The sequence below is a fragment of the Harpia harpyja genome, chromosome 13, assembly GCF_026419915.1.
Source record: "Harpia harpyja isolate bHarHar1 chromosome 13, bHarHar1 primary haplotype, whole genome shotgun sequence".
Lineage (NCBI taxonomy): Eukaryota > Metazoa > Chordata > Aves > Accipitriformes > Accipitridae > Harpia > Harpia harpyja.
Window position 1 is genome coordinate 41494801 of NC_068952.1, and position 27113 is coordinate 41521913.

The window sequence follows — 27113 nt, forward strand, 5'->3', positions numbered from 1 at the left end:
CGAGTGTATAAAAATGAGTCCTACCTGTCCAGGCCAGTTAGCACCTCAGGAAAGCCAAGGCAGCTGCTGGACCGGAGGGGAGAGCCGTGGGACGGTGCAGAGCCGGTGCACGCAGGTAACTCTGCCGACTGCCTGGAGCAAATTTATCCCCCATTTTTTCCCTAGGGCATTGGTGGGGCTGGCCCCGGTAGCGGCGATGGGATATGGTGAGGCTGAGGGCTTTTCCCCCATGCCGGGGAGCTGCAGGGGGATGCAAAGGGGTGTGAGGGTTGCGGGTTTGGAAACGGGTTGGTGGGCTGCGCTGGAGCGGAGGTGGTTCGTGCCACAGGAGTAGCTTTAAGTGCCGCCGCAGGCTTTTTCCAGCCCTGTGGGCTGCTGCAGACCCTCCGGAGCAGGTGATGCTCTCAGCAACTCGTTCCCTCATTGCCCCTTCGCTCCCCTTCAAGCTGGCGAGAATTGGGCTGTCAGGCCTCGACAGGGCTCCGCGGGGCGTGTTGGTGGCAATCTGGGTTTAATGAGTAGCCCGTGGCTGGTACGGGCAGAGAGGGGGGTGGTCGGGCAGAGCCACGTGCGAGAAGACACCGAGTTACGGGGGCGAAGAGCCTTCCAGCATGGGACGGATGCCACCCCGCTCTCCCACGGGAACAGAGCAGGTAAAACCGGTGACTCTCCGTGGCCGCTATGTGCTGCTTCCATAAGGGGTGTTGATATCTCCTGGCAGGTAGCCGGGGACGTCCGTACGGCCACCAAATGCTGCCGTCACCTCCCTGCCCGCCTGCCTTGCTGGCAGCCTCCGGCTGCCTGCGGACGCCCTGGCAGGGCGATAGGCAGCACCGCTGCCGCTTCGTTCGGCCGGGAGCCGTTAGGGTAGGAAGTGGTTTTGGGGACTTTCGTGCTGTTGCGCAAGCAAGGGCACGAGGCACGGCCGCTCTCCCGTGGGCCATGACTTGCAGCTGGGCTCTGCGGCGAGGAAAGGGGATGATGCTCCTGCTCACCCACCCGTGAACCTCTGTCCTGGGTGGGGGGGGACTGGCCTGTTCCCAGTGCTGGCTGCTGGTGGTTTGACACCTCCGTGTTCCCCATTTTCCTGCCTTTCAACCAGCCGTCGCTGCTGAGACAAACCCGGGCAGCTCCTCCGCTCCCTCCCTCATCCCCTCGGGTCCTGCTGGGGGCTCTGGGACCCCAGAAGTTTTCTCCCTACCCAGCATTGCTTCTTCCCCTTCCTCTGCTCTCCATCCCTACTGGAGACAGTTGCTTAGAAACAGACTCCTTGTTCTTTGATTTTTTTAATTTTTTTTTTTTTTTTTAAATGTTGAGATATGTGGGCCCCCACCGAGCCCTCCCAGACCCCACACCGTGCTCCGTGCCGGGTGCTGGCTGCAGCCAGACCCAGGGACAAGACCCAGGAAGGTTCCACTTTCCCCCTTCTCACCGAGCATCGGTCTCCAAGCTGCAGCAAACCAGGCAGACACCCACCCCGCACCCATAGCAGCTCCCCGGGTGCGATGTGAGAATTAATTCCTTGGGGTTGTTTGCTCAGGGGGTTATTTTCCTCTTCTGATGAAGAGCCCAGGCTCGTTGGCAACGCCATCAGCCTATTTTTGCCCTGCTCTCCCTAGCAAGAGAACCAGGAGAAAAGGGAAACAGAGAAGCCACAGGATGCACCGTTATAAGAGGAACTTTCCCCAAATAGAAGCTTTTCACAGTTTTTTCACGAGGCGTCAGCAGCTCTTAATACTGTATGAGGCTGTGAACACTGCATGAAGCAGCCGGCCGGCGGGGAGCCTGTAAATGTTTCAGGCTGCAGCTGCAGCCGTCCCACGAGCGTGGGACCGGCCGTGCATGCCCAAAACCTGGCTGGGGAGGTAGGGGGAAGCAGCTGGAAGAGCAGCCTTAGCTGCAATTTCATATCAGCTGCGCTTTCTGCACCAGTCAGGGCCGTAAATCCAATGCATCCCAGCCTGTGGGTGCAGAAATCCTGCACGCGTGGACCGAGACCTTGAATTTTGCCCTGACCGGGTTTCTAGTTGCAAAAGATCTGTCTGGAGAGCCCTAGATGTTCATTAGCTCTGTGCTAGGGTAAAGGAAGGTTTGCTTTGCTTGTCTAATACGTTGCATTTTACAGGAGTACATGGCTCCTTTCGGGTTTAAATATTTATAAACTGAGTGATGAATCCCTGAAATTCTGCAGCGGTGTCGATGGCAGGATGAGTTATCACCTGTGGTGTATCAGGTGGCTGTATTTCAGGGCTGGGAGACGGGATCCAGGCGTGTAGCTGGGTAATAACATGTGCGTGCAGTGAATTTCCAGAGCACCCCAATCTGCTGGCTCAGAGACAGACCTTGTTGCTTTGGCAGGACAGGGGAGGAAATGTGCAGAAATGCTCTTTTTGCTTGTTTCAGACCTTCCCCTCTGGTATCAACTCTTTCCTGGACTCTCTTTCCCAGTCCTCTCCCCACCGGCATGGTGGCACATCCCATCGCGCCGTCTCCAGTGGCAGAGGGCCCTTTTGCCCTCGCTGCTCCCCCATCATGGTCAGGTGGGGTTTTGCCATTTTTGCAGAGTGCTGGTTGGAGATTTCTCCTGCCTGCTGGGTCCAAATGGACATTAAGCCCATAAAAACCATTTGTCTAAGCTGCCTTCTCCCTCCCTGGCTGCCCGGTGAGGGAAGGCTGAGCTCTCCCAGTCCTGCTGATGGGGCTCGGGGGCCCACACGGATGCCTGGGGCAGCTGTCCGGAGCAAGGAGACCCCTTGTAGCATCACCCAGGAAAAAAACCTGCAGGATTTGCGGTTTTCGGAGCAGCAAAATGGAGGGGTGACCCTGATTGCTCTTCCCGGGTGGATCTGGGAAAGGAGCAAGCACTGCGGTGGGTCTCCAAAACCCACTCCCACTTCCCAGCAGGAGCCAGGCGTCTGCTGGCTTTGCCAGGAGCGAAGCCCAGGCTGGACTCTGCTCCAGCCTGACGTCTGCAGGCACCGTTGATCCGGTGACAGGAGAAGGAGGGGAGAACCCTGCTGCCCTGCCTCGCTCCGGAGCTCACGGGAGGGAAGCTTTGGCCAAAGCAAACATGCTGGAGGGCTCGGTGGTCTGCTGGCCACCCCGGGAGCCAGGCACTGCTCAGGGCGCACGTGCCCGCAGGGAAGGCTCCTAGCCCAAGGGTAAGGTGCTTGGAGCAGGGGAGTGGTACTGGGGGACGCCTTGACGACACTGGCCAGCCACTGGGGCTGAGAGGATGCTGGCACTGTGAAACACAGCGCGGGGCTTCAGTGAAAGGGACGGGTTTGTGCATGCTTGTTGCATGTATCTTTGTATCTCTCCCATCGGCTGCTTTGTACGGTGAAGTTGGTGGCGTGGGGAGAGCAGACCCGGCAGTGAGATGTAGGGACGGCGGGCAGAGCCGCTCGGTAGATGAGGGACATCCCTCTCCCCGCACAAGGACACTTCTTGGCCAGCCCAGGTGGCCGTGCAGGACTTGCCTTCCTAAAGCCTTTCTGTCCCCAGGGTAGCGGGGTGACGTCGTGCAGAAGCGGGGGACGTCCACGTTTGGGGTGTTTTCACAGAGCCCTTCTGCCCTTTCCTTTCAGAGTCTGCCAAGAGAAAGAGATGGAAACCCAAGGGAAAGGCAGCCCCGCCGGGAAGATGACTGCCATGGCTCACAGCTTGTAAGTACCCTCCCGCCGCGGCGCTGGCTCCTCCAGCCTCCCGGTTCAGGCACTTTTCCTCCGGCCACTTTCTCCAGGGGACTTTGCTCTTTGCTCCCTTCCGACACACGCCTCCGTTCCCCCACAGATAAGGCGGAAAACTCACGGCAGGGCTTAGGGCAGAGCAAGGCAAAGGCAGGTCTCCGGCGGCGGGGACTGCGGGAGCGTGTGGTCCGGGGCTGCTGGAGGGTGTTGGGGTGTCTCCCCACTGCAAATCCGCTTTTGCTGGGGTGCTGCTGGTGAGGGATGCATTGCCTTGGTCCTTCAGCCCTCTGCAAGGTGAATAACGCTGAGCTCAGCTTTATTTAGGGATCAGGGTAGGGGGCACTGGCAGGGGCAGGGCTGGGAAGGCTGCAGCGGTTGCAGAGCATTTGCTGGCTGCTCCAAGGAGCAAAAGGAAAATGAGTTTGCATCCCTGCATCCTGCAATTTGGGGGAGCAGAGGTGCAACCTGCATGCCGACCCCCAGCAAGGCTAGGCAGGGGCACGGGGAGCACCTGGGAGGGATGGAGATGCTCCTGGCATTAAAGCCTAGAGAGCCGTAAAGTTTACTGGGGAGGGCACGGCTGGAGGAATGTCTGCTCGTGTCCCCGATATCCCGAGAGCTGCTCCATTCCTCGCTGGGGAGGGGCAGATGGAGGGAGGAGGATGCTACGGGGTGAAAAGGGATGCTTGCTGCCAGCGGTGCGAGCTCCCCCAGCGTGACCCCCAGCGCTCAGCCGTCGGGTTTGGAGCTCTTTGCCTGGGAGCGAGGGTGATTACGGAGCCGGGCAGATGGGAGCCCTCTGGGACAAGTTCAAGAGGCTTAAATCGGAGAGACACATGGGAGCAGGGAGCAAATGGCCTTTTAATTACAACCCTGCCAGAGGCAGCGGTGATGAGGGAGGGGAGTTATCGCCTTGCAGCCGTGCCATGCCGTGGGCAGCCGTGCCGTGCCGTGCCGTGCCATGCCGCGGCGTGGGCTCGCTGGGGAGCGGTGGGATGCAGCGAGTCGGCTAAGACTTGTGTTTCTCTTCCCACGGAGAAGAGGGGCTGCAAGTAACGGCCATGTGCTCCGCAGATGCTCCCGAGCCCCTTCCCCTGCCCCGGTGCCCTCGCCGGTGCCTCCCACCACCAGCTCTCTCCTCCCGGCAAAGCCTTCTGCCGGGAAAGGGGTCGGTGCGAGCGCTGCAGGCTGGGTGTTTCGGCTGCAAGTGACAATTGTGCTTTTGTTTTGCCTAGCAGGGAGGGGGGCAGGCGGGAATTCGGCTGCCCAGAAAGCTGCCAGGAACTCTTTATGCCACAATTAAGCACCTGCTACAAGAGAGCAAATAAGCCAAATCATGCGGCTGGCAAACAAGCTTTACGTGTTCCTTCCCCGTGACCCACTCCAAGAAGAAGAAAGCTCAAAGCTGCAGCTCGGCTGCTCGCAGCTCCCGTTGCAGGGAAATAAATAGCTTCGCCGCGAAGCCGATAGCTTCGCTGCCGGCTCGCTGTCCCGCTGTGGGCACGGAGGCAGCCCCGGGAGCTGCCTATGCCCGGCTCAAAAGCCAAAGGGCTTCCCCCTCCCCAAATAAGCGACTCCATCTCCTTCTGCTATGGAGAGAGAGATCCCCGTCCTGCGAGTTAGGTGAGGAGGGGGGCGATGCTGGAGGGGGGGGGAACCGGGGTTGGGGGGGGCCGTGCCGGACGGCTGCCAGGGTTGTGATGCAAAGGTGCGAGGCGAGGCGAGCGCTGAGGTTTTGACGCCGGTTGACGCGGCGTTGCATCACGGCCGGCCACGCCACGGCCTGCGAGCCGGCCCGATCCGAGCAGCAAGGGAGCTGGGGGGGGGGGGGCTGAGCTTAGCGTGGCTTTGCGGAGGAGATGGGGGGGGAAAAGGCAGCCGAAAGCCTTGGGAAAGGATGGCGAAGCATCACATGATGCGGATATACGGGGTCAGAGCAGCGGGGCCAGCGTGCCGGACGCTTTCCCGGCAGCCACGCTGCAAAGATGACTCTTGAGTTTTTGATGTGCTAGGGTGGTGGGGCTGGGGGGGGGGCAGCCCTGGGGGGCTATGGGGTGAGGAAGGGGCTGTGAGGACCGCTGCGGGCTGGGGTTCAAAGGCAATACCGCAGCGTGCGGCCTGTGCTTGGAGAGCACGGATGGATGGGGCAGTTCTGCCCGCCCCCCCCCCCCGGGAGAACCGGCCCTGCAAGGGGCTGGGGGTGCTGCGGGGGGGGGGGTCTGGGGCTTTTGAGCAGCCGCATGAGGGGTCTCCTCCGGCACAGTCCCATCCTCAGCCTGGCAGCACCACCAGCACCGCGCAGGGCCCGGCTGGGACCCCCGGGGGCTGGCAGCCCTGCGCAGCCCCCGTGCAACAAGGGGAGGGGGGAAAGGTTGGGGGGGGCAGGCAGAGGGTGCACCCCTTCGTGGGGGCAGGAGTGAGGCTGGGGGGGAGCGGGGAGGGTCGGATGCAGAGGGAGGATGGAGGTGAGATGCAGGGGCAGGATGAGTGTTGGATGCAGCAGGCGATGGAGAGGGGGGCGGCAGGGGGGGGGTCCCATGCAGGGGTGGGTTAGGGGCAGGATGGAGATCCATCCAGGGCAGGACTGGGGGGGGGGGGGGGGGCAGGATGGGGACCCTCCCCACGCAGGGCAGGATTGGGGGGGGGGGGCCACGACAGGCTGGAGACCCCTGCGAGGGGGGGCTAGGAGCAGGGTGGGGGTCCCCAGCGCAGCAGGATGGGGTCCCCCTCCAAGACACCCCGGCCCCGCTACCCGCCCGCAGCCCCCCCCCCGAGTACCACCCCCCCCTCGATCTCTCTCAGCCAATGGGCGGCGGCGAGGGGGGGGCGAGGGCGGGGCCTCGGCGGGGCCGCTTGTTTTTTGTGAATGAAAGGCGGGGCGGCCCGGACTGCAGCGCGCCGCTCCGCGCAGGGTTCCGCGCAGGGTTCCGCGCAGGGTTCCGCGCAGGGTTCCGCGCAGGGTTCCGCGCAGGGTTCCGCGCAGCGCAGGGCTCCGCGCAACGTAGCGTTAACGGGCCCGCGGATGCGGAGAGCGGGGCGGGGGAGATACCGGTATGGGCCCCCGCGCCCCAGGCCCTAAGCCGCGCAGCGCGGTACCGAGGAACGTAGAGACGAGCCGCGCAACTTGCGCCGTGGCCATGTCCGGAGGGGCGAGCCCGGTCCCGGCCCCTGGGAGCCGCCGCTTCGTCTGTGTTGGTGTAAGTACCGGGGACAACCCACCCACCGCCACCACCCCCCCCCCCGTCCTCCCCTCCCCGCCGTCCTCCGCCGCGCCCCGCTCCGCCTCCGCGCATCCTGCTCCGGCCCCGGCCCGCCTGCCGGCTCGGGGAACAGCGAGGGCCCGGCCCCTTCGCGATGCACCCACCGCCGCCTTGTAATGCCCCGTACCCCCGGCCTGGGTGCTCCGAGCACCGCCGGGCCCCCACGCAATGCCCCGCACCCGGCCCCGGTGCAGCCCGCACCCCCCCAGCCCTCTTTGCAATGCCCCGCACCCCCGGCCTAGGTCCTCCCCAGCCTCCTTGCGACGTCCCGCACCCCCGATCTGGGTGCTCCGAGCACCCTCGGCCCCTTTGCAAAGCCCCGCACCCGCTCCCGGTGCTCCTCGGCCCCCTTGCAATGCCCCGCACCCTTAATCCTGCTGCTCCGAGCACCCCCGACCCTATTGCAATGCCCTGCACCCAGTCCTAGTGCTCCCCAGCCCCCTTGCAATGCCCCGCACCCCCAATCCGGCTACTCCTTGCACCCCCCAGCCCCCTTGCAATGCCCTGCACCCACTCCCGGTGCTCCCCAGCCCCCTTGCAATGCCCCGCACCCTTAATCCTGCTGCTCCGAGCACCCCCGACCCTATTGCAATGCCCTGCACCCAGTCCTAGTGCTCCCCAGCCCCCTTGCAATGCCCCGCACCCCCAATCCTGCTGCTCCGAGCGCTCCTGGCCCCCTTGCAATGCCCCTCACCCAGTCCTGGTGCTCCCCGACCCCCTTGCATTGCCCCCCACCCACAATCCGGCTACTCCTTGCACCCCCAGCTCCCTTGCAATGTCCCACACCCGCTCCCGGTGCCCCCGGCCAGCCGCATCCCCCGGTGCCGATGCCGTGACCGGGCCCGGCCGTGCTGCAGCCCCGCTTGGGGCCCAGTTCCCACACCACCACCCCCACCCTGAACCCCCATCACCCCCCCCCCGCGGCCTGCACAGCCCCAACTGCCTCCGTGGGACCTCCTGGACCCCATCTCCCAGCCCCCAGTTGCCGGGAGGGTCACGGGAATTGCCGCGTTATTTTTGTGCATTGCTGCCGTTTTGGGGTGGTTTCCCCCCCCCCGGGTTTTGGGGGTTCTCCTCCCCTCTCGAGGTGCGGGATGAAGGATTTTTAGCCTGGGAGTTGCTAGGCGACGGCTCCCGGGGTGATGGTGCAGTTGCTTTGGCAACCGCAGGCTGGGCAGCCGGGAAGGAGCAATTTTGGGGTTCTCCTTGCGGGAGGGGTGGGGTGGGAATTGGATGCCCGTAGTTTGGGTGCAGGGCTGCGGCGGGAGAGCGGGGCTGGAGGGGGGGGTCTGCTGGCTGGAGCGGCCTTGCTCCCCAGGGAAGGGCTTTTGTTGGGCGGAGGGGCAGAACTCCGATGTCTTGACATCTCTGGTTATTTTTTGCTCTCTGGTGGGTTTCGGAACCGTTCCCCGGGAGAGACGTGATGGTGGGGAAGGCAGGGAGGGGGGCTGCGGAGGCGGTGGCATGGTGCTGCTGAAATTGTCCCTGCAAAGAGGCTCAGCTCCCTCCTGGGGCGATGTCTCGTGGGTGGGGGGCTGCGAGCCGCCCCCACGGGGCTGCCGGAGTTCCCCAGCGTGCTTCTGCTTTATTCGGAGCCTGCATTTTGGGCCCACTGCTGTCCCCCTCTTCCTCTCCTCATCGCAGACACTGATCCCGTTAGGATTCAGCCTTTAATTCCCTCGGGGCACCGGACTTCCCAAGCGGGCTCCCAAGTCCCCGGTGCTCGGCTGGGTGCGGGGCAAGCATCCAGACTGCCAACCGCAGTTGTCATCTCTGTGTGCCTTCAACCCACTGTCTGAATGAGCTCGGCCGACTTGAGAGCACGGCTGGCCCTAAAAATAACCGCAACAAAGCTCCCCGAGCACTAACACCCCCCCTGGAGATCTCCTGGCCCTACAGAGCAAAGCTGATTCCCGGGAAGAGCAAGGCACTGGGATCAGCGGTGGATGGGGATGTGTGAGATGGAAATTCATTTCCAGGGGCTAACGGGGAAGGAGGCAACCTGCTCTGACTCCTTTTTGCCATGCAGAGCCCAAGGAGGTTGCTATCCCTGGTTTTCAATGCCCTCAGCGGACAGCATTCCCCGCATCCCAAAGGATGGAGGGGACGTGGCATGCGGTGACAACTACTCAGAGAAGTTTTGCCTTGGGACCAGCCGATGTCCAAGCACTGGCACCTAAAGCGACCTGGATTTGTGCCACCCGCCTTTGCCTACGCTTGCCCACAAGGCTTGTGGCTCAATCCTGCTTGGTGCTGAGCCCTCTCACGTGCTGTCTCCTCCGGGCTGGTGTAGCCAGGTGTGCTCAGAGAGCTTGCGCACGGGAAGGAGGTGCTAACATTGGAAAGTCCTTGCCAGGCTGCTAGTTTAGGGAACTGCGTCCGTGGTCCCCGCGTGCAGGGCTCGGTTGCCATCGTTACCGGGTATTTTAGCTCACTGAGCCTTTGCGCTGGTGGTTTATTATAGCAGCTCGGGAGGCCGGTGCCAGGAGGGAGTGACAAGGGGGGGGAGAGATCTGCAGCTTTGGGAAGTTCAGAGCAATTGGGATGAGGGGTGTTTTTTTTGTCCTTCTCCCCTTCCCTCCGTCTCCTCCCTGCTCTTCCCCCTGGAAATCTCATAAATCCCTTGCTTAATGCTGTGATGAGTTAATTCTGGCTGATTTAAATTCTGGGGCTCTGAACGGACAAAGGGTGGTACACCTGGGGACGCCTGTTTGCCAGATACGGGCGCTTCGCATCGGCTTCGCAGCACCCATAGCACCAACCTCCCTCTCGGGAGGGTTCGGGTCACACCTGGTCCTGGGAGGCCAGCGATGCTGGGAGCCTTCCCAAAGCCTCCTGGAAATATAACGAGTTTTCTTCTCCTTTGCCGCTCTTAGCTGGAAGCAAATATCCCCTCTGGGAATGGGGTGGGAAAAGGGGGGGCAGGTCGGTGTTGAGGGACAGACCTGGTGCTCCCCCAAGACTGGCAGCCGGCGAGGCTGGCAGTGCCCGGGTGTGCGCTCGGTCGGGCGAATCTGGAAGCTTCGTTTGCAAAACGCTGGTGAGGGAGAAAGGGGAAAGGAGGAGGGGAAAAAAAAAAAAAAAAAAAAAGCCTGATCTCACATGAACAAGCATGAGCCAGGGCCAGAGAGACGGGGAGGGAGGAGGGTCGAATCAAACGCAGGGCATGTGTCTGACGCGCGGCAGAGAACGCACGCTGCCACGAGAACATTAAATTTTAAAGGAGACTGGCGGGGAGCGCGAGCCGGGGAGGGGTGGGCAGCTGCCTTCGCTCCCTGCCTTCGCTCCCTGCCTTCGCTCCCTGCCTTCACTGGGGCTGCCGGTTGTTGCAGAGCTTCCCCGTGCTGCGAGGGGCTGGCAGCTCCGAGCGTGAGTATCGGCATCATCTTGTTGCTTCGCCTCCCTCGGCATCCCGTCCCGTCCGGAGACAGCCCCCCCAGCTTGTCCCGGCTTTATTCCCTGACCGCCCCCCTCCTCCTTCCCTCTGCAGGTCCCAATTAATGGATTCTGACATGGATTATGAGAGGCCAAACGTAGAAACTATCAAGTGCGTCGTGGTCGGGGACAACGCGGTGGGCAAGACCCGACTCATCTGTGCCCGCGCCTGCAACGCCACGCTGACCCAGTACCAGCTCCTCGCCACCCACGTGCCCACGGTGTGGGCCATCGACCAGTACCGCGTCTGCCAGGAGGTGAGGGCTGTCGGGGAGCGGGGCAGGGATGTTCGGGGGGGGGACTCAGCTCGTGGACGTGACGTGGGAACCCCGAGGAGATGGAGTTGCATCCTCCCTGCAAGGGAATTGTGAATCACTCCTCCGTACCCTGCACGCGGTGGGGACAACCCCGCTCTTGCAGGGCTCAAGGACTCAGGAGCTGGATGGTGTTTCTGTTCCCGCAGGTGCTGGAGCGCTCCCGGGATGTGGTAGACGATGTTAGCGTGTCCTTGCGGCTCTGGGACACTTTTGGTGACCACCACAAAGATAGGCGCTTTGCCTATGGCAGGTAGGGGAGAGGCAGAGCCTCGTGCTACCCTGGGCAGGGAGGGAGGGCGATGCCAAAGCACGGCGGGCTTGGCTCCGTCGCCAAGCCGGACCTTGACCCTCCTCTCCTCGCAGGTCCGACGTTGTGGTTTTGTGCTTCTCCATCGCCAACCCCAACTCCCTGCACCATGTGAAGACCATGTGGTACCCAGAGATCAAGCACTTCTGTCCCCGCGCGCCCGTCATCCTGGTGGGCTGCCAGCTCGACCTGCGCTATGCCGACCTGGAGGCCGTCAATCGGGCACGGCGACCCTTGGCCAGGTGGGACTCTTGTGCCCGGGAGACGTCCGCGTCTGCCCAACGCTTTCTCCTTATCACGCATCTGAAGAGGTCTCTTCGTTATCTCCCCTCTTTTTCAGGCCAATCAAACCTAACGAGATCCTTCCCCCGGAGAAGGGGAGGGAGGTAGCCAAGGAGCTGGGGATCCCCTATTACGAGACGAGCGTGGTGGCCCAGTTTGGCATCAAGGACGTCTTCGACAATGCCATCCGTGCCGCCCTCATCTCCCGCCGTCACCTGCAGTTCTGGAAGTCCCACCTCCGCAACGTGCAGCGGCCTCTTCTCCAAGCCCCCTTCCTGCCCCCCAGGCCCCCTCCACCCATCATCATCGTCCCGGACCCCCCGTCCAACAACGAGGAGCGCCCAGCCCACCTCTTGGAGGACCCCCTGTGTGCAGACGTCATCCTGGTGCTGCAAGAGAAGATCAAAATCTACGCACACAAGATCTACCTCTCCACCTCCTCCTCCAAATTTTACGACCTGTTCCTCATGGACCTGAGCGAGGAGGACCAGCAGAGCGCCGCGGGCCATGGCTTTGGGGTGGCTGTCACCGCGGCTGCTGAGCGGATGCTGCACCAAGAGGAGAGGCACCACGGGCGGGATTTCCTCCTCCGAGCCGCGAGCTTCGATATCTGCGAGAGCACCGAGGAGGCCGGATCCGGCCAACGAAAACCGTGCCTTAGAGCCTCCACCAGTGATGGGATCCTGCGGGGCAACCGCTACGAGAACGGGGAGCGGGGGCTGCGGCGGGGAAGGGACCTTTCCTCTTGGAGCCGGGCTTTCACCAGCATCCAGGAGGAGATGGCAGAAGACCCGCTGACCTACAAGTCCAAGCTCATGGTGGTGGTGAAGATGGATGCTTCCATCCAGCCGGGTCCTTTCCGGGCCGTGCTGAAGTACCTGTACACAGGGGAGCTGGATGAGAACGAGCGGGACCTCATGCACATTGCTCACATCGCTGAGCTGCTGGAGGTCTTCGACCTCCGCATGATGGTGGCCAACATCCTCAACAACGAGGCGTTCATGAACCAGGAGATCACCAAAGCCTTCCATGTCCGGAGGACCAACCGGGTGAAGGAATGCCTGGCCAAGGGGACTTTCTCGGGTACGACTCTGGGCCGAGGGGGAGGACCAGCTGCAGCACCCCGCTCTCCCTTGGGGGGGGCTCTGCCAGGTGGATGGGGGGCTCGGAGCTCCTGGCTTTGTCCCATGCGTGAGTGGGGCAGCCGTGCCGTGGGTCAGCAGGCGCTCACTCGCCTTCCCTGGGATTTTTGGTCACACTTTGCGTTTCTGGGATTTTTATAGCTTTTTTTTTTTTTTTTTTTTCCCCAGAAAGTGTGAGTGTAATAGCCCTTCCCCAGGGTTTCCTCCTCCCCAGCCTGTCTGACAGCTCTGTTTATTTACGGGAGAGCAGCAAAGGCGACTTCCTTCCCTCCCAGGCCCAGATTTTCACAGGGTCATCTGATTTACGAGGAGCAATGTGCCCTTGGTAGGACTTCCCCAGCTTTCCGCCAAGCACCACGTGCCACCGGCTTGTGCTGCGGTGCCGCGGGGTGACGTCCCAGGGGGTTGTGAATGTCCCAGCCTCCCTCCGGCTGAATTTGTTTCATGACGATGGACCTTGATGTGGTCAAGCTGTCACTGTCAGGGGACAGATGTGTGCTGGCCCCTGGTGCACCTCGGGGAGAAGCCGTCGTCCAGGGTGGAGAGCAGAGTTGGGGGGGGGGGGGGGGGCAGGAGATCCCCAGCATCGTTCCCAGCTCTCCCAAGGACTCAAGCTTGGGCGAGACATTTTATTCCTGGGGTTTTCCCCTTTGCCTTCAAATGTGTCATGGTACGTCTTGGGAAAATCCCTCAGAAGAGCCAGAGCCCTGCCACGGCCCTTCCCTGAGCTCCTCTGAGCTGGCGGGGGACACTGGATGAAAAAAAAAAAAAAAGAGATGCTTAGGACAAATTATAGGATATGCCAGGCTCTATCCCTTCCCTCCGCTGTCCCCGGTGCGAGTCATTTTGTGGCAGGGGGTGGCTGAGCCCCGGGTAATGGGGACGGGTCCCAGTAGCATCCCTCTTCTTGTCCCCAGATGTCACCTTCGTGCTGGATGACGGTGCTATCAGTGCCCACAAGCCCCTGCTCATCTCCAGCTGCGACTGGATGGCCGCGATGTTCGGCGGCCCCTTCGTGGAGAGCTCCACCAACGAGGTGAGGAGGAACCCCGGGATTTGTCCCGGGATGGTGGGACAGCCGGGGACGGCCGTGGGGTGACGAGCGGTGTGTGTCTCACAGGTGGCACTTCCTTACACCAGCAAGAGCTGCATGCGGGCGGTGCTGGAGTACCTCTACACGGGGCAGTTCAGCTCCAGCCCCGACCTTGACGATATGAAGCTCATCATCCTCGCCAACCGCCTCTGCCTGCCGCACCTGGTGGCTCTCACCGGTGAGTCGAGGCGGTGATGGTGTCGTCCCCCCCCTGTCGTCCCCAAGCTCGGTGGCAGCGCGATGCTTCTGCTGTCACCCCGTCCCGGCTACCCCGTAACTCCTCGTGTCCCCCACAGAGCAGTACACCGTCACCGGTCTGATGGAGGCGGCGCAGATGATGGTGGACATCGACGGGGACGTGCTCGTGTTCCTGGAGCTGGCTCAGGTGGGACAGGAGCCCGTGCCGGCAGGGATGGGGACGGGGCAAGGTGCCGGGTGGTGCCACGCAGAGGGGTCTGGCAGCTGGGGGAGGGGGGGGGGTGATGTTGTCCTGGCGGAGAGGACAACCGGGTCTGGTCTTGGATGTCCCGGGAGGACTAGGGTGAATCCCTCCTGCTTCCCCAGTGGTCCGTGCCATGGTGGCTCTGACGTGGGCTCCATCTTTTCCAGTTCCACTGCGCCTACCAGCTTGCCGACTGGTGCCTCCATCACATCTGCACCAACTACAACAACGTCTGCCGCAAGTTCCCCCGGGATATGAAGGCCATGTCAGGAGGTGAGTGGGGGCCGGAGTGGGATGACGGGGGTCCTGGTGGTCCCGGCACTGCCCTCACCCCCCCGTCTCGCTGCAGAGAACCAGGAGTACTTCGAGAAGCACCGCTGGCCGCCGGTGTGGTACCTGAAGGAGGAGGATCACTACCAGCGGGCGAAGAAGGAGCGGGAGAAGGAAGACTACCTCCACCTCAAACGGCAGCCCAAGAGGCGATGGCTCTTCTGGAATGCCTCCACCTCCCCTTCCTCCTCTCCTTCATCGTCGGCAGCCACAGCCTCCTCTTCCTCCTCCTCCTCCTCCTCCTCCTCAGCTGTGGTTTGAAAGCCCGTCCTTGCCCTGGCTCCAGCATCCCTGGGAGGCGACGGGGAGGAGGAGGAGGAGGAGGAAGAGTGGGGTGATCTGCCCCAGCATCAGGCGTGGAGCGGACGCCACCGGCCGAAGCCCCAGAGGAGATGGTGGTAGCAGGGGCCCGTCCCTGCGGAGGGGCTCGGGGTCGGGCGCCAGCCCCCGGCGCTCCTGGAGCCCTGCTCTCCCCGCGCCGCAGCTGGCAGCGCGCTGCAGGACTGGCAGAGACCGAGCAGCAGGAGAAACTCATGTTTACAGGAGCACGAGGGCTGTGTTGTGGTTTTATTTTGGTTTTTTTGGTTGGGTTTTTTTGGTTGGGTTTGGTTTTTTTGGTTTTTTTTTTTTTTTTGAACATCAGCAGCATGAGGAAGAAGAAGAAACCCATCCCGCTTCCAGTTTAATTTGTAACCACAGGCTGCGGGATATGGTTGGTTTGTCTGATGGCATCTCGCCACCCTGGGCAGCCGGAGCCGCTGGGGGGGGGTCCTGCCACCCCCTTCGACTTGCAGCAGGGTCAGGCAGGTGCAGGGGACCCCGGTCCCTAAATGCTTCAAGGCACTGCAGCATCCTTCCTTCTCCTCACAAGTGGGGTCTGTCCCAATTCGGGGAGCAAGAGGGGACAGGAGCTCTCTCCTCTCTGCCTCTTAACTTTTTGGTTTAGTTTAAAAAAACTTAAAGCAAAAAAAAAAAAAAAAAACAAACCAACAATCCCACACCCACCCAACCCTGCAACCTGCCACACCAGAAACCAACCCCAGGCCCTTGGCTTGGGATTTTAGCCTGGAAGGCTCCATTGTAATAAATGGTATTTTAAAAGCCCAGCGTGGTCCCTGTGTGTTTGGGAGGAAGCGGCTGGACACAGGGCAGCCTTGTGCCCTGCTCGGGGTGACACCAGCACCCTTCCACCAGCGCTCCCGGGATGGACAGGGACAGTGGAGAAGCGTTACAGGATCCGGCCGTCAAAAAGCCTTGTACGAGAGAGGTGGCTTTACCATCGGACTAACTTTGCGTGTCCCACCTGTGTCCTTGTAGGTGCACAAACACAGCGGGTACCAGCAGGAGATGGCAGCATGGGCCTAGGGGCTTTGCAGGACTTCCAGGCAGGGTGGGTGAGCAGAAGGGACCCAAACCTCCGCTCGCCCTCCCCAGCTGGGAACGGGAAAGCTCCTTTGAGCCCATCCCTGGCAAAGAGGCTGCTGCCGGAGCGAGCACGTAGGGATGCTCTGGCAGGGATGCTCCCGGTGGTGTCCCCTCCTGCTCAGCATCGCTCCTCTTCCCGGCTGGCCTCGGTAGAGCACCTCGGAGTCATTCATTTCGCACGCTCATCCTCAGCCACAGATGCAGGAGCAAGGTTGCAGCTCCAGTGAGCTTACACTCGGTGTTTTCACACTTTGCAGCACCAGCGAGGAGGTAGGACGAGAAGTTTCTTTCCCTTTCAAATCTGGGCGCTCGCCACTGCTTCCGAGTCCTGTTTGCCTTCCCCAGGTCAGGACCCAAGCCCCTGTGTCCTGGCATTAAATCCTGCATGTGCCTGGCTCTGCAGGAGCTCCCTGCCCAGGTTTGCATGCTTGGGAGGCACGCGGGGGCTGCCCGGGACAGGACCTCGGGCACGAAGCCTCCTGGCAGGTCACCAAAAGCTCCTGCTTTTAGCACTTGCCCCAGCCCTGCGTTCTCGATAAACCCAATTGCAGTGCGAAGGCTGGCGGGCAGCTCAAGGGGGCTTTCTGGGGCGAGCAGAACCCTTTTCTCACTAAGCACTGCATGGATTTGCAACACGGCTATTGCAACACACAGAGCCCTGGCTGGGTGTAGCCGGAGCGGGGAGCACCGCGGCCCCCCCCGGCAGCAGCAGCTCCGTCACGGGGGTCAGCAGCATCGTTTGGCCCCGGGGTCCCAGCCCCTGCACACCCGAGGGACTGAGGTTTCAGCCTCCTGCTTTTGCAGGCGACTTAAAGAGCATGGGATTCATGGCGTAGGTGTAAAGGCAGAGCCCAGGTTGGCTGCTGGGGACTTTTCCTGGCAGAAGCATCGCTGGTGGGGACCGTTCCTGGCAGGATGCCGGTGTGGCAGAGCACTAACGCCATGGGCTGGGTCCTCAGTGCCACGCGGAGCAGCTGCTGAGCATCTGGTCCAGCTCCTTTGGTGCCCACTGAAACCTAGAACAGACCATCGCCAGCGTTATGGCAGAGTAAGGGAAAAAATATTTTAAAAAAAGATGAGAAATCAGGAGGATTTTTTAAAAGTTTATTCTTCCTTCATAAAGAGACATGTAAAAACTGGAAATAGCAAACTGGCTGGGCCAGAGCTCTGTATAAAAACACACAATCATGCATAGTAAAAAAACACTATTTTTATATTAGCTTTTAAGTTAATATATGTACATGTTTACAATTACTAAATAAATACATAAATACAAACTGTCTGCTTGTGTTTAAGTGTTGGTGAGGAGGAGGGAGAAGGGGTGGCAGCGGCAGGGACGGGTGCTTTGCAGCACAGGGCAGCCCTGGCCACGGAGAGGGGCTGGCAATGCCCCTCGCACTCTCCCACCGCGCTGGGGAAGGTCACAGAATCACAGACTGGTTTGGGTTAGAAGGGACCGTACAGATCATCTAGTCTGGTGGGTCCTGGTGGGCTGGGCTGTACCGGGGTGGCAGCACATGTAGTCAGCTCAAGTAATGCAGTAGTTTTTCCAGCCAAGTTGTCCCTGAGCTATGTGTGAGAGCCAGAGCAAGGGGCAAAGTGTTTGAGGAGCAACCCATCCAGCTGGAGGATGGACGGCGGGTACCCACGGTCTGGCTCGGACCTCAGTGCCTTCACTGGCTGGGGACAGGCAGGGACAGCAAAGCCACCCCACGGCCAAGGGAATGGGAACTAACCAACTTGACCGAGGTCATGGAGAAGGAGGTTTCTGGCACACCGATGGTTTGCTGCCCGTGTACGCCATCCTGCTCCGAGGAGGAGCTCACTCGCTCCCTGCACTGACCCTTTTCTTAGGCAACCCCAGTGATCACAGAGCAAGCAAATCATTCCCACCCTCCCCTCAAAGTCCAGTTTCAAACTGATTCCTAACAGCAAGCAGAACGACTATCAGCTAAAATACAATTCAGTCAACAGCTTTGAGAAAGTTACCCAAGAACCCAGTTAATGCTTGCCCATCGAGCATACAGTATTAAGCTTGCTGGCCAGCTTAGAGATGTTCTACAAGCAGAAGCCATTGCATGATGCCAGGAACCCTCCAAAAAAGGATGATCCAGTTAAAAACCACAGGGATGCCTGCAACCTGCAAAGGCCCTTCTCTGCACTGATCCTGAAGATGTCCGTATAGTACCAGCACTTCCAAACGAGGCAGTCCCAGAGGGAGCTTGCAATAGTTTTAGGCTCTTTGCATTGACCCAGTGAAATCAAGGCACTGGCTTGGATTTCATAAGGAAGCACCGACGTCAAGCCCGTAGCTTCAGCAGAGAGGACCACAAGGTTTGTACTTCATGAGAGGATCAAATCCTCTGGGCTCAGCTGAACTGTACAATGGCTTCAAAAAGAGAAGAGCCACAGGAGAGTTATAAAAAGATAAATCTCAAGTGTTCTTAGAGGTATTCACGGCTTCAGCTTGAATTAGGGAGAGGCAGGGCCTGCCCTGCTCCTCAGCTCACTTCGTATTGGAAAGATCCCTGCTGGACCAGCTTGGAGGAGATGTCCTCTGCAATCCCTCCGAGATTGATCTGGTGCAGGGTCTCCAACAGCGTGTTCACGGAGGCGTTCATCCCTTGTCTGTTCTGCCACGTGTTGAGCATCTGGAAGAAGGGCTCCAGCGAATACTTGTCGTTCATCTCCGCGAGGGCAATGTCGTTTTCCAGCAGATCAAGGGCTCGGCCGAATCTCTTCCAGTCCTTGTAGGGTACGTCTCGGGCAAAGATGTCAAAAGAGCGTCTCAAAACTAGAGGGGGGAAGGGAAAAGCTCAGAGAACAGGGTAGAGCGCGGACAGCTGGGTCAGGATGCATTTTGCCCAGAAAGCTCATCCTGCAGGCTCACTCCCTCCCTACCCCCCAGCACATCTCTTGGGCCCCAACGCTTACGGATAACGGGGTCTTTTCCTTGCACCGGAACCAGATTCCTCCTGGGTTTCACACTGGGATGTGAGCTTCTCGGCACCATCACCTGGAAAGACAACGTCCTATAGCACCTACCAAGCCCTGGCACCAACGCTGTCTCCAAGTCCCTTTAATGGGGAGGTTGGAGACCCTCTCCCTCTTCCCGGGGGCTGTTGGGGCAGGAGATCACCACCCCACCCCAGGACACCCATAGTTTCCTAGTTTGGGATGACAGCAGGCCACGAGCAGGGGAGAGCTGCCTCATGGGTCCTGGCCAGGGAGAGAAGAGCTCTCTGTTTGCTCAGCACCGGTGTTAAATCTGCAGAAGAGTCTGGCAGCTGACTGCAAGGAGCAGATTTTGCAGTCCTGAACCCAGAACAAGGACAAGAGACCCCTTGCAGTGTCTGTGCAGAAACCGTAGTCCAGCCCTGGTAACCCCCCAGGCTGATCAGCTTGGTGTAGGCAGAGGAAAGCATCAGACCTCAGCCGAGCACGACGGAGCTCACGTACCTCTGGCCCCGGAGCGCTGGGAGTCACCAAACCGGGCGCCCTGGGGAGCAGCTGATCCCGGGAGAACCGCTCGTTGCGGATATTGTCCTGCGTCCCCAGGCCTCCCCTCTGGAACCTCGTCAGCTGCCGCAACAGGTAGTCCTGCGGCGGGAGAAAAGCACAAACCAGCCGAGTCGAGTGGTCCCGGGAGGGCAGAGCTCACGCCGACCCCTCAGGGATGCCATCTACGGCGGTGGCACCCACCCTGCCGTGGTTTCGAGGGCACGGCTCGCTTGCTCACCTTGAGCTTGAAGGGGCCCCGGTATAACGCAGCCCTCCCTTTAACCCGGGGTCCCCAGCGGGGACCCTGGATGTGCCGGCACCTCTGCCGGGGAAGGGTTAATGGCACTGGAGAGGGGGCTGCAAGCACCCCACATACAGCAGGGCACTGCCAGAGACCCTCCTCTGCTTGGCCCGGGTCTACCACATCCCTGCAGGGGCGAGACTCATCCCCCTGCTCCTCCAGCCCTCCCAGGAGCTGCAGGCAAAGTGGGGAGCGAAGGGCACGGGGGACCCCACAAACGGAGCTGCCACCCCCTCTCCCATCCCGGCAACTCACCATTACGCTGCAGGACTTCCCGCTCAGGTCTCTCCCGTCCCCTGGAAGACGAAAACCGCGCTGTGATCCCTCTTCCCCCAGGCAGGTCCCTCTTCCCACCCAGCCCACATCCATGCAGACCCCCCCGGCCAGAGCGAGCGCTCCGGGGCTCCCCCGCACCCGGTGCTCACCTGGGGAACGTCGGCAGCAGCACCTCCAGAGGAGTAAGGCGAGCACAAGCGCGACCACAATTACCACCACGACGATGGTGGCGATCAAGTTGTCTAAAGCGGATAAAAGAGGTTGCGTGGAGAGCTGCTCCTGGTCTTCTCAGCAGCAGCTCACACCTCCGTCCCCCAGCCCGTCTCCCCTCCTCCAGCAGCCCCCCACTTACTAGAGGAGCCGGAGAAGGTGCCGGTGGGAGGACCGCACTGGCGGTCGCTGTGCGGCGTGCAGGGAGCCTGCTCCACTTCGTCCTTGGGACACCTGGGAAAGGGGGAGACGGGGCAGGCTCAGCGGCTGGGGGTCCCAGCACAGACCCCAGCGGGACCCGCCGTGTCACCCAGCTCACCGGGGCCGGCACTTCTGGCACATCTCGCAGGGGTGGTCCGGGGAGCAGAAGGTGCCGTTCTTGCAGGCGCACTGCGTGTCCCTGACAGCTTGGCAGGGACTCAGCTCCACCTGATCTGCGGGCGAGAGGAGAGACAGCTCTACCCCAGCCCCTCCGCACCACGCTCCTCCACCCGCTTCCTTCGTTAATGGGGCTAACGACGCGAGCTGACCCGCAAGCCTGGGGAAGACCAAGTCGCTCTCTGCTGCTGAGTTTCAGCCTTACCCTTTCCTGCCCCACACCTCACCGTGCCCAAGAGAAAAGCAATGCTTGCATCAAAGCTCCACCAGCAGCCTACAACGCTGCCGTGAGCCCAATCCTCCTGGTCCTTGCTGGAGGTCTCGTGTCCAAGCTTTGCACAAGGGATGCTGCATTGAACAGAGACACAGGTCTGGCACAAGCCGCTGCACCAATTCCGGACCCAGCCTGCTCCCCGCAGCCTGAGCCACTCTTTGGGGATGCTGCAGGTGACCGTGCTCTTAAATTGAGAGGTCACCAGTCAGCTGAACCCAGCCACTGCTATCAGCCAGCATCGCCCTCTTACACACCAGCTCCTACCTTCCCTACACGTCCGGCAGCCAAGGCACTTGGGAAAGTCGTTTGGGTATTCGATGTATTCATCTTCTTTACATGGCAAACACTTGCTGGAGGTATTTTGCTGTTTACAGTGCTCTGCAACGTAGGTGCCTGCAAGAAGGGGTGGTTGGGGAAGAGGAGGAGAAAGAAAGGGTGTATCTGTGAACATACAGCACAGGACGGAGATGTCTTTGCAGAGAGGGAGTTGATTCCACTGCCAGTGAAGTTAAGAGGCAAACTGGGAACCATCAAAAGGAAAATGTTCCCGTAATGAGTCCTTAGGTCTCAGGACAGCGGAGCAGGGGAGAGCTGGAGCACCCACTGCCTCCTCGCGAGGAGCAAGGACACATGGGCTCTGCAGGCAGAAACACGGCGAGGCCGCACAGGGTGTGATCGATGTTTGAGACGACCTTACCCGCGGGGCACTTCTTGCAATAGTGACCGCTGTCTTGGTCTTGGTAAAACTCTTCCCCTCCCCTGCTTCGGTCCAAGGCATCCAACTTGTCCCTCCTATTCAGTGTTGCTGCAGCAGTTCCCAAAGAAGCCTCCTGTTAAAAAAATAGAGAAAAACCCGGGTTAAAAACCACCCCAAGTCCACGGGGCAAGGGAAGAAAGAGAAGGGCAAGAGCTGCTCTGCCCAGTGTGCTCAGGTGAAGCAGGAGAGGAGCGCTGGGACAGCTCAGAGCCGCTGGACCCAGCGGCCAAACCTCCCCTTGATGCAGGTGTAGAGCACTTCCCCCGTACCAGGGTGGTTATTTCCTTGGCAAAGCACAAGGAGGAGGTTTGCGGAGCGATTCCCGTGCGCCAGGTTATCAGCAAGGCAAAGGCTCGCTAATGCTTCCTTAGGATAACATCAGGCCCCCTTTCCTTCCCCAATTTCTGAGCGCATGAACAAACAGCACCGAAGAAAATGGAAGGGTAGGGAAGAGGAACAGGGAGGGCGTTTGTGGGGAGGAAACCAGCCCCGTGTCAAGGCTGGTACGTGGCTCCTGTGCCCACAAGAAACACCCGGGCTGCTCCAGGCTCCCAGGGGACAGCACATCCTCCGGTGTTTCCGCATTATCCCCGTTATCTTGCTGCGGATCGGGAAGCCAACGGCCCCGTTTCCGCCAACTCACCGCGCACCTTTCTGCTGGCTCAGCTCTTTCTGTACCAGCTGGGTCGCTCCGGCTGTGGGGGGGACGATGCTCGACAGGAATGACCACTCGCCCCATCAGGGTTTGGGGGGGCCTTTGGGTACCCCAATGTCCCCAACGGGGACAATGCCCTTGGCCTCTCAACCAGCACAGGGCACGGCTACTCCATGGATATAAATGGATATAAATCTGCCCCTACCTCCAGCCTCTGCCCCTCTACCCTGGGTTATAGGGAACGATGCTGCACGGCAGTGACAGTCTGGCAGAGGCACTTTCCTCTTCCCTTCCCATATACTGGGCACGAAACCTGCCTCTTAAAGCAAATATTTCTTCTGTGAGTCAGAAGCTGCCTCGAAAGGCTGAAACAATAGAGATGCAAGCTGTTCCGGCCGTCTCCTGGGCCAGCCTGGCCATCTACAGAGCCGATCCCCCCCTCCTCCTCCTCCCCGGACACTTCCCGCGCTTGTACAAGGAAGGGTGTGAGCACTGAAACCGGCCGCAGCAGGTCCGACGGTCACGGGGCTGCAGAGGATGACGCATACCCAAAAAAACAACACCAGACCCACAAACAACACCACGGAGACCGGCCAGGCCATGGAGAGGGCAATCGCCCACCGCCACCAAGGCACAAACCCCCCCAAGGCCCGGGCAGCCCAGGAACGGGACCATCTCCAGACCTTGACTTGGAGGGATCAAATCCACATCCTTCCAACAGCTTCTGGCTCTGCATCTCCCGCTGCTGCTTTCTACAGCTGGGAGGGTTTGCAAGTTTAAGGGGTGCTTTTCTATCCAGCTTAGGAGAGAAGTCTTGCTTTTACCTCCCAGGCACAAGCAGCTCTCAGGGCTTTACCCACTCTGGTGTTGAAAGTCTTCAGGACTGAGACTAGGCAACCTGTCCCACTGCCTCACTGTCCCCATGAGGGAATTAGAAAAGTCTTTCTTCCCCATTCAAACTCTGGCAGGCCGTGAAGGTGATCAGAGCAACAACACAGCATTATCTGCTGTTTGGAACGGCCCCTTAGGTGCAGGATTTCATTGCTTTTCATGAAAAAGCGACTCAGCAGAGTTTGCACGAGTGCACGATAAGGTTATCAGCCCACACCACCTTCCCCAGCAAGTGCAGTTCCAGTACATCATCCCACCACAGAGCCCTTGGCAGGCAAGGGCTGCCATCCCTGACTAACCTATCAGTCTTGCAAAGCACGGGGAGAAGCCAGGCTGGGAGCCGTGGGCGAGACGCAATGGTATTCAAGAGTAGTTTTCACCCACAGTAAACATCCCAAGAAAGCAACGTTGCCTCAAGGCAGAGGAATTACCAGGCACAGGAATCCCCAACACCCTCATCAGCTAAAAGCCTCTTCCTTCTGGATGATCAGGTCTGGAGAAAAGGCTCTGGGAAGCATCAAGCTTTGAGAAGCATCAAGCTTTGAACTTTCCCTTCTTCCACCCCCAATTTGTTTTTCTCCTGAAGTGATCCCAAGGAAGGGGTTGGACCCGACAGCAGAGGACAGACCCCTCGCTGAACTCCTGACCATCAGCGAACATCTATGCAGCATTAGTACGCAGCCCTCGATTGCAGCAAGAGAGGTTCTTAACCAACAGCGTTAAGGACCAGGGATAAAAGAGATGCCAGGCAGATACCCGACATGCCTCTCTGCTCCAAGGGCACAGGTCTGACGAACGTGGGGGTTTTCCCCCCCCCCGACTTTCCGCAGATGGAATTTGAGCTCCTGCAAACAGAGATCCAGCAGCATTCCTCCTCAGGAGCCCATGGCCCAGGTCCAGGCATGATGCAAGAAGCATTGGTGAGCAAAGGAAGGAACTGCAGCCACAATATCGTATGATTATCACGTGGGCCACCATCAGTCCTGATCAGTTCCCCCTCCCCTTTTCTTTTATTAAAAAGAAGAGGGGAGAAAAAGTCAAAGAAAGAGGCTGTTAAGAGCGTGCCTTTAGGTGATGGGTTTAGTAAGGCTTGACTTTTTCAAGCAAGTCTAAATAAACTCTGATAAACAATATAGGGAAGGAACTGGATGAGAAGCTGACTCTCTTTTAAAACCTGTTACGGGCAGTGCTGACTTCAGCGACAGCAATTCCAGCGCAGGAGCAGCAACCACGTGTCCCGGGGCCGCGGCTCCGCTGGGCTCCCTCGCAGCAGCAGGGATTACAGGCCAGCCCTGGGATAAAACTCAGGGCAGGATCCCCCTGACTTCAGGTGAGACGAGACTTTAGGTATTTCCGAGCTCTATGGCAACGCCCAATCCATGGGGAAATATGATACGCGCAGGTGGGATTTTCTGTCCTAAAAGCCAGCGGTGCTAAGGCTTTGGACAACATTTGGGCAAGTTGGAGAGGCAGCATTCCTGCACCAGGCAGCCCAGAGCTGCCCGCATCCGACCCTGACGCTTTCAAACATCCCGCGCAGTCTTGGCATCGCCACGAGATCCCGACACCAAATGGCAAACAAGGCTTGGAAGCGAAGGCAGCGGAAATCCCCTCCAGCGCAGGCAGCGCCATAGGGCGAGCCTCCAGCCCCACGTCACCTCTGAGCCCCACGGCCCTCGCACCACGCACGCAACCATCGGGCCAAGCGTTTGCGCGCTTGCCCGCTGCCCCGCACCCAGGAGGGCTGAGATCACCCTTCCCGTCCCACCTCCACGCTGCTGCTTCCACCCTGCCCCACGGCCTCAGCCCCACACCCCCCCCCCACCCCATGCCCTGCAAACCTGCCCAGGTGAGCCCCCACAGCCCTGCTCCTCTCCCATGGGCCCTGCCCAGGTGAATCCCCCCGGCCCCCACTCTGCCCAGGTGAGCCCCCAGTATAGCCTCAGCTCTCCCCATCGCCCCTGTGCCGTGGGAGACACCCTATAGCCTCAGTCCCCCCCCCGCTATCCCCTAGACCTGGTGAGCCCCCACAGCCCCTGCTCTCCCCATAGCCCCTAAATCAGGTGAGCCCCCAAAACCCCTGCTCCCCCCATGGCCCCCCCATGGATCAGGTGAGCCCCGCTATAGCCCCAGCTTGCCCCCCATAGCCTCTGACCCATATGAGCCCCTACCCCCCAATCTCCCCCTCCCCTAATCGCTGGTAAAGGGGACCCCCCCCCCAATCCCCTGCTCTCCACAGGTAAACCCCCAGCTCCCCCTACCCCAGGGGCACCCCCCATTCACCACCACCCTCCCGCCTGCCTGAACCCGCACCCCCAGCCCAGGGCAGCCCCCAAACACCCCCTCTACCCCCTCCCCACCTTAGCGTCCCCGTGTCCCCCCCCAGGACCCTTTCCCAACCCGGCGGACCATGCCCCTCGACGGCGCGGCAAGCCCGGGCATGCCGCGGCAACACCGGGCAACACCGAAGGGGGTCCCCGGCTGTCCGAAGGGGGTCCCCGGGTGTCCGTTCGTCCCCCCCCCCCGACTCCCCCCGACCGGTAACCCGTCCCCACGCACCGTGAGCAGGAGCAGAAGCAGCGGGAGGCAGCGCCTTCGGGGCGCAGCGCGCAGCGCCGAGCGCATCTTGCGCGGCAGCGGAGCGGAGAGCTGCGACCCGCGGGACCGGGCAAGGCTCCGGGACGGGGACGGGGACGGCAACGGGGACGGCTCGGTATAGGCCCGGCCACGGTTTTGCTGAGACGGGACGAGGAGCTCGGAAGGCAGTGAATGGGACAATGTATGGGAGAGCGGCGCCGAGCGCGCTTATATAGCCGGGGCGGGGGGGGCGGAGGAGGAAGAGGAGGAGGAGGAGGAGAAGGAGGAGGAGGGCTGGCTCAGAGCAGGCTTTTCTGCCAAACCTCCTCGTGCTCCTGCCACCACCGAGAAACCGCACCAGGGTTTCAGTGTGGGGTTTGGTAACGACAGCCGAACTCGCCTTTCAGAGCGCTTTTCTTTTTTTAGCGCATCTTATTTTCCCTTTTTTTTCTCTTTCTTTTTTTCTTTTCCCGTGCCAAAATCGGTTTCGAAGCTCCCAAATCTGATAGGAGCCATCAGGAATGTTTCTCCCAGGGTGTTCTTCCTTCTCCGGCTTGCATTTTTTCCTCATCACGCAGCAGCCGCCTCAAGCGAGCAAAGCCACAGGTTTTTGTTTTCCAGGGAAAAGGGGGTTACAAAAATATGCACTGGCGAGAAATCCCAGCCACTGCCGGGGAGGCCATGGCTGTGCAAGGTGGGAAGGCACGGCACGGTTCTGCCAAAACACTCGCCTGTCTTGCAAAGCAGTCATCTTTTCGGTCTGAGCTGGAAAGTGGGGAAATTCCACCTCGGGTTTGTTTTTTTGGTGATTTTTGGGGGGGGGAACTTGAGCTGAAAGGGGGAAAAAAATTAAACCTTTGGACTTTCTGCCGTTACACAATCAGCTCTTCTGCAGTCAGGTTATCTGGATAGTGTGTAAGAAAAATTACACGGACAAAACTATGATCTTACTGGCATCGTGGAGACATGGTGGGACGGCTCCTATGACTGGAGTGTTGGAATGGAAGGACACCGTCTCTTTAGGAAGGAGAGGCAGGGGACACGAGGAGGGGGTGTCACCCTCAATGTCGATGACCAGCTGGAGTGCATGGAGCTCCGTGTGGGGATGGATGAGGAGCTGACAGAGAAGCTTATGGGTCAGGATTAAAGGGAGGGCAGGGACAGGTGACATTGTAGTGGGGGTCTGCTACCGGCCACCCGACCAGGAAGACCGAGCGGATGAGGCCCTGTATAGACAGAGAGGAGCAGCCTCGCCTTCGCAAGCCCTGGTCCTCATGGGGGACTTCAGCCACCCCGATATCTGTTGGAGGGACAACACGGCGGGGCATAAGCAATCCAGGAGGTTCCTGGAATGCGTTGATGATAACTTCCTTCTCCAAGCGATGGAGGAGCCAACGAGGAGAGGTGCTATGCTGGAGCTTCTTCTCACCAACAAGGAGGGGCTGGCAGGGAACGTGAAGCTCAAGGGCAGCCTTGGCTGCAGTGACCGTGAAATGGCAGAGTTCAAGATCCTTAGGGCAGCGAGGAGGGTGCACAGCAAGCTCACTGCCCTGGACTTCAGGAGAGCAGAC

At 60.2% G+C, this 27113-nt stretch overlaps 2 protein-coding genes across 5 annotated transcripts; one reads left to right on the plus strand and one right to left on the minus strand.

Annotated features, from left to right (window-relative positions):
- RHOBTB2 (Rho related BTB domain containing 2) lies at window positions 1-16999 on the plus strand. Of its 3 annotated transcripts, XM_052805583.1 has the most exons (11): window positions 1-115; window positions 3588-3665; window positions 10440-10641; window positions 10848-10951; window positions 11065-11250; window positions 11349-12373; window positions 13350-13468; window positions 13553-13703; window positions 13822-13910; window positions 14135-14240; window positions 14317-16999. In XM_052805583.1, exons 2-11 carry the CDS (start codon window positions 3607-3609, stop codon window positions 14556-14558), a joined length of 2283 nt encoding a protein of 760 aa, XP_052661543.1. In that variant the 5' UTR covers window positions 1-115; window positions 3588-3606; the 3' UTR covers window positions 14559-16999. The 3 variants fall into 3 exon arrangements, with proteins under 3 accessions (XP_052661543.1, XP_052661544.1, XP_052661545.1); XM_052805584.1 differs by lacking the exons at window positions 1-115; window positions 3588-3665 and adding an exon at window positions 4881-5312; XM_052805585.1 differs by lacking the exons at window positions 1-115; window positions 3588-3665 and adding an exon at window positions 6567-6886.
- LOC128149960 (tumor necrosis factor receptor superfamily member 10A-like) lies at window positions 16813-25698 on the minus strand. 2 transcript variants are annotated; one of them, XM_052805587.1, is made up of 10 exons: window positions 25525-25698; window positions 21360-21492; window positions 20927-21055; window positions 20330-20444; window positions 20153-20244; window positions 19950-20042; window positions 19780-19820; window positions 19182-19322; window positions 18657-18738; window positions 16813-18516 (listed from the first exon to the last, which is right to left on the minus strand). In XM_052805587.1, exons 1-10 carry the CDS (start codon window positions 25588-25590, stop codon window positions 18224-18226), a joined length of 1185 nt encoding a protein of 394 aa, XP_052661547.1. In that variant the 5' UTR covers window positions 25591-25698; the 3' UTR covers window positions 16813-18223. The 2 variants fall into 2 exon arrangements, with proteins under 2 accessions (XP_052661547.1, XP_052661546.1); XM_052805586.1 differs by lacking the exon at window positions 25525-25698 and adding an exon at window positions 22063-22173.
- Window positions 25699-27113: the final 1415 nt, after the last annotated feature.

Excerpts from the sequence above, each read along its gene's own strand:
- RHOBTB2 (XM_052805583.1), top strand. The coding sequence starts at position 3,607 with ATGGAAACCCAAGGGAAAGGCAGCCCCGCCGGGAAGATGACTGCCATG. Across the intron at positions 10,642-10,847 it reads AGTACCGCGTCTGCCAGGAG|GTGCTGGAGCGCTCCCGGGA; the intron begins GTGAGGGCTGTC and ends CTGTTCCCGCAG. Across the intron at positions 14,241-14,316 it reads TATGAAGGCCATGTCAGGAG|AGAACCAGGAGTACTTCGAG; the intron begins GTGAGTGGGGGC and ends GTCTCGCTGCAG.
- LOC128149960 (XM_052805586.1), bottom strand. The coding sequence starts at position 22,158 with ATGGGGCGAGTGGTCATTCCTGTCGAGCATCGTCCCCCCCACAGCCGG. Across the intron at positions 21,493-22,062 it reads AGCCAGCAGAAAGGTGCGCG|GAGGCTTCTTTGGGAACTGC; the intron begins GTGAGTTGGCGG and ends TTTTTTTAACAG. Across the intron at positions 18,517-18,656 it reads AGGAAAAGACCCCGTTATCC|TTTTGAGACGCTCTTTTGAC; the intron begins GTAAGCGTTGGG and ends TCCCCCCTCTAG.